Source organism: Humulus lupulus, chromosome 3 (assembly GCF_963169125.1).
Source record: "Humulus lupulus chromosome 3, drHumLupu1.1, whole genome shotgun sequence".
Taxonomy (NCBI): Eukaryota; Viridiplantae; Streptophyta; class Magnoliopsida; order Rosales; family Cannabaceae; genus Humulus; species Humulus lupulus.
In genome coordinates, this window is record NC_084795.1 from 70,322,866 (window position 1) to 70,331,887 (window position 9,022).

Here is a 9,022-nt window from a genome sequence, read left to right on the forward strand (position 1 = left end):
GAATCACACACCTCCAACACCTCTATAGACATTAAATCTCCTCCAAAAGTACATATCATCGCACAAAACAGATCAAACCTCCAATTATCATCAAAATAAAGCAAAGAATCCAACCAAAATAATAGAAATAACCTTACTTGAGATGGAATGGAAACCTTTGTTCATCTTCACTTTGCCATTGAGAAAAACTTGAGAAATATAGTGTAGAGTAATAAATGATAGAAATAAAGCAAGAAAAGAGTAATGTGATGAGAATGGATCATAAAATATGAGAATGATGATGAAGAGGAAAAAAATGATGATGGTGATAGAGAGCTTGAAGAAGAAGAAGAGAAAAAGGAATGTGGGAGTGGTAGAGAAAATAACTACCTAAATAAAAAATGTGACTCTTGTGCTAATTTCTTTTAATTTTTTTAAGAAGTGGCAAGGTGTCGCCACTCACTAGGAGATGCGTCGCCTGGTGCAATTTCTACGGCCCTGCGATTACAACCCAGGCGATGCAGCGCTTGGAAGAGGCGACGCATCGCAGGGCTCTCTGCCAAAAATGCCCAAAATTTCAATTTGTGGCAATTCATAGCCTGATTTTTTTTTATAACGAAATTAAACGTAAAAAATGAACATACATCCAAAAAAAAAAATCAAACTCTATGAAAATGAACAAAACTAATATAAAAAGATGGGTTGCCTCCCATTAAGCGCTTAGTTTAAAGTATTTAGCTAGACCATGTACCTCAATACTGTAACTAGTCATCACCGAGGTTAACACTCGCCATTTTCTCCACCTCTCCTCCAAAATAATGCTTCAACTGTTGGCCATTCACTTTGAAAGCAGGTTCATCACCTCGTTGAATCTCAACAGCTCCGAATGGAAAAACGTGAATAACCGTGAATGATCCTGACCAATGAGACTTTACTTTACCGGGAAAGAGCTTAAGACGAGAATTGAATAAAAGAACCTTCTCTCGTGGTACAAACTCTCTGCGAAGAATGTGCGTATAATGCCATTTTTTTGTTCGCTTCTTATAAATTCATGCATTTTCATAAGGTTCATGGCGAATTTCTTCTAACTCATTAAGTTGTAGAAGTCTTTTCTCTCCCAAAGCTTTCAAATCAAAATTCAGCTTTTTAATGGCCTATTGTGCACGGTGCTCAAGCTCAAATGGTAAATGACAAGCCTTCCCAAACACAATCTGATAAGGAGACATGCCTTAGGTGTCTTGAAAGCCGTCCTATACGCCCATAAAGCATTGTCAAGCTTATTAGACCAATCCTTTCTATTGGATTGCACTGTTTTCTCCAAGATAAGTTTAATTTCCCGATTAGATATCTCTGCTTGAGCATTAGATTGCAGATGGTAAGCAAGGGCCATATTATGTCTTACTCCATACTTTGCCATAAGAGCATCAAAAAATTTATTTGCAAAATGGGTACCTTCATCACTAAGTATTGCTCTAGGTGTACCAAATCGGGAAAAAAATGTTTCCTTTGAATAAATTTTACTCCCACTCTAGCATCATTTGTAGTTGTTGTAACAACCTCTACCCATTTGCTTACATAGTCCACCACTAAGAGAATATATAGATTACCAAAAAAAGGTGGGAATGGTCCCATAAAATAAATATCCCACACATCAAAGATCTCCACTTCCAGGATATTAGTGAGAGGCAATTCATGTCTTCTAGAGATATTTCCCACTCGTTGACACCGATAACAACTTTTCACATATGCATGATAATCACAATTTAAGGTAGGCCAATAAAACCCACTTTCAAGGACCTTCGCAGCAGTCCTCACAACTCCAAAATGTCCACCCATAGGAGAAGAATGGCAATGGAACAAAATTTCACTTACTTCCTCTTCCTATACACATCTTCTTATAACATGATCAACACAGTGCTTGAAAATAATCAAATCATCCCAAATATACTGCTTCGCATCATGTAAAAATTTCTTCTTTTGTTGAAAGGATAGACTCGGTGTCAAAACCTTGCATGCTAAATAGTTGACGAAATCAACATACCAAGGGATTTTAGTTGCCACCGTAAATAATTTATCATTCGGAAAAAATTCCAAAATTAAAGAACCTTCATCTCTACTATTCACCCCCTCAAGACGAGACAGATTATCGAATACTACATTTTCACTTCCCCGCTTATCTCGAATCTCCATATCAAATTCTTGGAGCAATAGAACCCATCTAATCAAGCGAGGTTTAACATCCTTTTTCTCAAACAAGTATCGAATAGTTGCATGATTTGTATAAACTATCACAAGAATAAACCACTGCTAACATCTCCTTCTCGACAGTTGTATAATTCTCTTGAGCTTCATTCAAAGTACAACTAGAATAATAGAAAACTCTAAAGATCTTGTCTCTTCGCTGCCCAAGAACCGCTCCAATAGAAAAATCACTTGCATCACACATTATCTCAAAAGGCTCACTCTAATTGGGCACAATAAGAATGAGAGTCACTATAAGTTTCTCTTTAAGGATATTAAAAGCTTTAAAGCATGACTCATCAAAGAGAAAAGACTCATCCTTCTATAATAATTTGCTAGTGGCTTAGTAACTTTTGAGAAGTCTTTAATAAAGCGCTTATAAAATCTGGTGTGGCTTAGAAAACTCTGAATTCCCTTCACATTAGTTGGTGGTGGTAAGTTCTCAATAGTAGAAATTTTTGCTTTATCCACCTCTAAACCCAAAGAAGAAACTCGATGCCCAAGTACAATCTCCTCCTTAACCATGAAGTCGCACTTCTCCCAATTAAGAACAAGATTCGTCTCCACACATCATTTAAGACCTATTCCAAGATTGCACAAACAAGAGTCAAACGATGAACCAAAAGCTAAAAAGTCGTCCATAAATACCTCCATTATATTCTCCACTAAGTCAGTGAAAATGGCCATCATACACCTTAGAAAAGTGGTTGGTGCATTACACAGGCCAAATGGCATCCTACGAAAGGCGGACATACCATATGGACAAGTAAAAGTGGTCTTCTCTTGGTCCTCGGAGCAATAAAAATTTGATTATATCCCGAGTAACCATCAAGGAAGCAATATAAATCATGGCTCGCCAAGCGATCTAACATTTGGTTAATGAAAGACAAGGGAAAATGATCCTTCTGAGTTGCCTTATTCAGCCTTTTATAATCAATACACACTCTCCACACCGTCACAGTACGAGTTGGAACCATTCCACCTTTCTTTGGTACCACCTAAACTAGACTCACCCATGAACTATTCGAAATGGCATAAATAATTCTAGCATTCAAGAGTTTCAACACTTCTGCTCTCACAACTTCCTTCATGGCTGGATTAAGTCTTCGTTGATGTTCAATAGAAGGCTCATAAGAATCATCCATAAGGATCTTGTGCATACAAATAGCCGGACTAATGCCTTTAATATCTGAAATTGACCAAGCAAACACGAATGAATACCTCTTTAAAGTCTCTAACAACTTCATTTCATCTTCCTCATTCAATGATGCTGATATAATTATGGGTTTGGTAGATCTCCCAAAAATTCATATCAAAGATGAGCGGGTAATTGCTTCAAAACACGCCCATCACTAGTAGTATTCTTTTTCTTCGAGCTATTATTAATAGTTGGGGCCTTGTAGATATATCCCTTCTTTGGCACCTCCTTTTCTACCGGTAATGCTTCTAAAGCAAAGACACTATCAACCACCTCCACATCATTCATGCCCAAATCCACCCCAAGAACCTATATAGAAATCGGCATTGTCAAACATAGTTCCAAAGGGTTTTTATGAAACATGGTCTTAAAAAAATCTCCCAAACATGGAGTAACTACATTCACTCTCTTACACTCTGCTTGCTCTTTGGGAAACTTCATGGCATTACTAATGTTGAACTTTACTTCTTCACCATTCACCCTTAGAGTCAAGTTACCATCATGGAAATCAATCAAAGCTTTTCCTGTTGTAAGAAAAGGTCTTCCCAAGATTATAGGAATTTTTCGGTCTTCCTCCATATCAAGCACAACAAAATCAACTGGAAAAATGAATCTATCATTCTTCACTAAAATATCTTCAATGATACCTCTAGGATACGTCAAAGAATGATCCGCCAATTGTAAGGAAATAGTAGTTTGTATGGCCTCTCCAAGATTGAGTTTCCGAAAGATAGAGATAAGCATTAGATTGATACTAGCACTCAAATCACACAAGGCCTTCTCAATATGTAGCTCACCAATCATACATGGATTTGTAAGACTTTTCAGATCCTTCAAATTTTTCGGTAATTGTATCTTGATAATGGCACTACACTCTTCTATTAGCTTCACTGTCTCATAATCCTCTAACTTACGCTTTTTAGATATCACCTCCTTCATAAACTTAGCATAGTTCGACATTTGTTCAAGAGCATCCACAAAAGGAATGTTGATATGGATTTTCTTGAAAATATTCAGGAACTTCTCAAATTGCTCATCAATCGCCTTCTTATGAAATCATTGAGGGAATGGAAATGGAGTAGTAATCTTAGGTGGATTATCCAATGGCTCTTTCTTTGGAATCTCTTCCTCTGGCTTGATTTCTTCATTCTCACATTTCTTGGGGATTTTCTCAATATTTTTCTTTTCAACAATAGGAGCTTCCAATTATTTTCCACTCCTCAAAGTAATGGCATTGCACTCTTTCATATTCTTCTCTGTGTCACCAGGAAAAGATCTAAACAATTGATTCTTCACAGTATTGGCCAATTGACCCACTTGTGTTTCCAATGTCTTCATCATTGCCCCCATATTAGTACAATGTGTTTCAATATTATTGAGACAGGTATCCTGTTGATCTAGCCTTGCCTTGGATTCCACAATGTAAGTCTTAAGGGTTGGGTTTTATGCCTTTATAAAACCATGTCGGACATGTAACATGATTTTATATTGTCTATAAAAGTAGTAGAAATCATTTAGTTTGATAACCTTGTTGCTTGCTTGTTTTATTACATGATTATTGGAATAATACAAACATTTATAAAATTTCAAACATATAAATAGTTACAATTATAGTGACTAGCTCACAGTGGATTATAGTTGTAATTATATGTTCAAAAGAACGAGTCCTAAGATTAGATCAGTGCATTGAATTTTCACTGATTAGGAAATCTACGATATGATCTACTTACACATTCGGGGTGCGATGTCTTGTCCAAGGCATTGACCAAGTAGATAAGATCTAATGTATTTGGTTACATCGGACTAGGAATGATATCAATTATTGATTGATAAATAAGTATCGTTGTTATCGAATCTAATCAATGTCACAACGTTGACCATAGGTTAAGTTGATCTTAATTCTGAGTGATAATATTATGCTAATTATATTATTTAAATCTTTTGACTTGTTCGTTACCAGCTTACCCTACGGTCTAGCCCATACTTACATCTTGGAGATTTAATAGTGTAATTGAGTGGGAGTATTATTCATAGATATGAAATCTATAACTTCTTTATGAGAAGTGAAAAGATGATTTCCTTAATTGCTTTGTTCAAAAGATTAAATGATTAAGATCTCATTTCTTTGATTAAGTTCACGAAAAATATCATTTATATGGAACTTAGTGGGAGTTAAGGACAAAATACTGATGAGAGGTAAAACAATAGTTTGCACCCAACTCGTTAGTAAGTCATCGATAGAGGATTGACTGACTGTAATGGTTATAACAATGGATAATGTATTTATGGTTTGGAAAATACATTCTATGAATTCAAGAGTTCAATTCAGAGTCTATAGTGGAGTCACGATGAATTATTAAGGTAGTGAAATTATGCGTAAATAAATTCACGGTAACTTATTGGAGCTTGATTTCATGGATCCATGGTCCCTGCATCACCTTTGAGTAAATCATCTAGAGTGTCTCAATTAATTGATTTAATTATCAATTATTATTTTTAAAGTTGACTAGGTCAATTTTGGAAAATTTTACAGAGATATGAGATTTAGAGAATAAAAGAGAATCTTTGGGTAAATTTATTAATATTGATAAATTGGTGTCAATATAAATAAATAATATTAAATCAAGTATCAAATTATAATTAGTTAATTTGAATAAGGATTTAATTAATTGATTAAAATAAATAAATAAATAAAAGGTTTTGAATTTAGGCTCAATTGGGATTTAAATTCAAAACAAAGAGATTGGACCCAAGTCCATTTGTTAGAGCCCAAGACTTTTATTTTTTGTTTATTATTTTTAATTAATTTAAATTTAAATAAAACCCATTAAATTTCCTATATAAGGAATATGATATCTAGGGTTTTCATAAGGAAGTCTCAATTGATTCATTGGGTAAGTGAAAATCTAGACAGTCTAATCATTTCTTGGCCATTCCACACTAGATCTCTTGTGTTGAGAACCAACCCACACTAGTTCTAGGTTGATCAAAGGCTTGGTGAGTAAGATTGTATTGTTGATCTAGTTCAATCTCTTGATAATACTCTTCTACAGAAAGGAATCAAGGGTTGTAAGACCCTCAAAACATACAAGACCAAAACATGTGGAAATCTAAACTTTTACTTTAAATAATTGTACCAAAAATCCATATAAAAAACATTTAAAAAAAGGTTGTGTGCGCACACTTTTAGTTTAGCAAACAGAAATACAATTTCACTTCCACAGAGTTATAACAAAACAATTATCACAAAAGAAATAACAAACTTCCAGCCTTTTCTTTTCAAAATGGTGATCCATCAAAAACCTCCCCAGGTCAAGCCACATGTAAATATCCACAAGCAGACTCCGGTGCTCACTGCTCCACTGTGCTTTTGCACTTACCTACAACATGAAACAACTAGGTAAGAAAAAACGCTTAGTAAGAATAGCCTTGCACAAAAATATATTAAACCAAGTAACGAGTTGACCTAAGGTAGATATCGCTATCGGTCATTAGGGTATTGGATAGGTCCCAACCCTATCATACAATTCTCAATTATAGCCATAATAGAAATTCAAGCACATTGGTTGCGTCCAACAACAAATTTTCATACATCTCATAAAACCTGCACTCAAAAGATCCCAGAACATTCAAGATACATAATAATACAATTTAATAAATTCACACAAACACAAAGGATCCTGGATCCAACCTAGATTCACTCTTAGCGTCCTGGCTCCAACCCGGATTATAATTTCACCATGTCCTGGCTCCAACCCGAACTATAATCTCACCATGTCCTGGCTCCAACCCGGACCATATTATTATAAGGTTCTGGCTCCAACCCGAACTCACTTACCATTAAGCCTCATAATACATAAGCATTGCAAAGGTAGGCATTAAGCATACCCTGGTCTTAATGACCCAAAAAATATAGTGTAATCTACTTCTACAAGCACACACTAATATATTTGTGTTGTAGCCAAGAAAGAGAAATGTTAACTTACTTAGAGTTCTTAGTTCCCAGCTAGACCTTTAACACCGCTATTCGTTTTCCTTTTTTGTGGTTACTGTAATTAATACAGTGTACTCAGATTAAACTATGACATACTCTTCTAGCCAATAGTCTATGATAGATGTATGCAATAAAGATATCTTAGAGACTCTATACTAGTCTCTTGTACACCTTACAGTGTATAAGGCCAGATTTCGTTTCAATCTTTATAGTTTCATAATAAAATCGTCCTCACCTCAACTCGTTCTCTGTGTTGTGCATCTTAATATTATTTAACTAAGAACTCTCTTATAGGATAATTTGTATTTTGATTCTAGGAAAAAGGAGTTCTACTCAACTCATAAATTTAGAAAAATACTAACTTGTCATCCTCTTACGAAAATTTACCATTTTCAATCATTTACCAAAATACTGTTTTTTGACCCTTTACACATAATATCCGACAATGTTATACCGTTCTCTTAAAGGTTCTACAAAATCCCAAACTCTCATTTTAACCATTTATCCATAACCTAGGATCTATTTTTATGTTATTTTTTAAAAGAGGGGGAATTGGACCCTTAACTTATAAAATGGTAAAAATCAACTTTTTGTTAAGGTTCAAAATTGCTAACTTTCAGTTTTTAGGGCAGAATTAGAAATATTATTTCTCTTAAACCTTCACATATTTTTCTCTAATATTTTACAAGAGTCCTTGTAAATATCTTAAATAATTATCTTCAAAATTTTATAATTTTTGGGATGACAAAACCCATTTGAATTTTTGAAGCAATCTGGGCAGTGCCTACTACCCAGAAGTTTTTCCCAGATTTTATGGTAACTTTGAAAATTTATTTCTCTTACACCGTACCCCATTTATTTCTAAAATTTTACAGGAATCTTTCAAAATGTCTAAATTAGCTTTCTAAAAAATTTCAAAATTTTTTGAATTATAAAAATTAACAAAATGTTTAAATCCATCTGGGCACTGCTTGCTGCCCATAAGTTTTGTTTCCAGATTCTAGGGAAAATTTTGAAAAATCATATCTCTTATAACTTAAGACATTTTCCTCTAAAATTTTACAGTGACCCTTATAAATGTTTAAAATAACATCCTACCAAATTTAATAGATTTGTAATTTGTAAAACCCGTTAAAAAATCAAAACAATCTGGGCAGTGCATGAGGCCCAAAATTTTTCCAAATTTGCATCACAATGCCAAAAAGTGTATAACTTGGGTTTAAAAATACTTTTATACAACTTTCCAAAGTCTATCATCAAGTACTCACAAAATAAATATGCAACTACACAGATATTTTCCACAAACAAAGACAGTGGAGTGCGATTTGATCCGTTGGAAACCAGAGCACAAAATTTTGGCAGCATGCATTTTCACTCACACTCAACAACAACAAGTTTTCTAGGATAAACCCTAGCCACATGCATGCATGAAAATCATAATACCACACAAAATCTCAACCTTAAGCATAAAATAAGCTCAAATAATATTAAAATACCCCATACAACCAGATCTACAAGAATCATCACAAAACATAAAGAGCTCAACCATAGATTCTACCTTTCGAAGCCCTAGCTTGGAGATGTGTTCCTTAGCTCTTCAAAACCTTCCA

General features: G+C 34.5%; 1 protein-coding gene across 1 annotated transcript; it reads right to left on the reverse strand.

Annotated features, from left to right (window-relative positions):
* Nucleotides 1-3,532: 3,532 nt before the first annotated feature.
* Nucleotides 3,533-4,378, reverse strand: LOC133824338 (uncharacterized). Its single transcript, XM_062257220.1, has 2 exons — nucleotides 3,818-4,378; nucleotides 3,533-3,727 (listed from the first exon to the last, which is right to left on the reverse strand). The coding sequence occupies exons 1-2, from the start codon at nucleotides 4,376-4,378 to the stop codon at nucleotides 3,533-3,535; spliced, it is 756 nt and encodes a 251-aa protein (XP_062113204.1).
* Nucleotides 4,379-9,022: the final 4,644 nt, after the last annotated feature.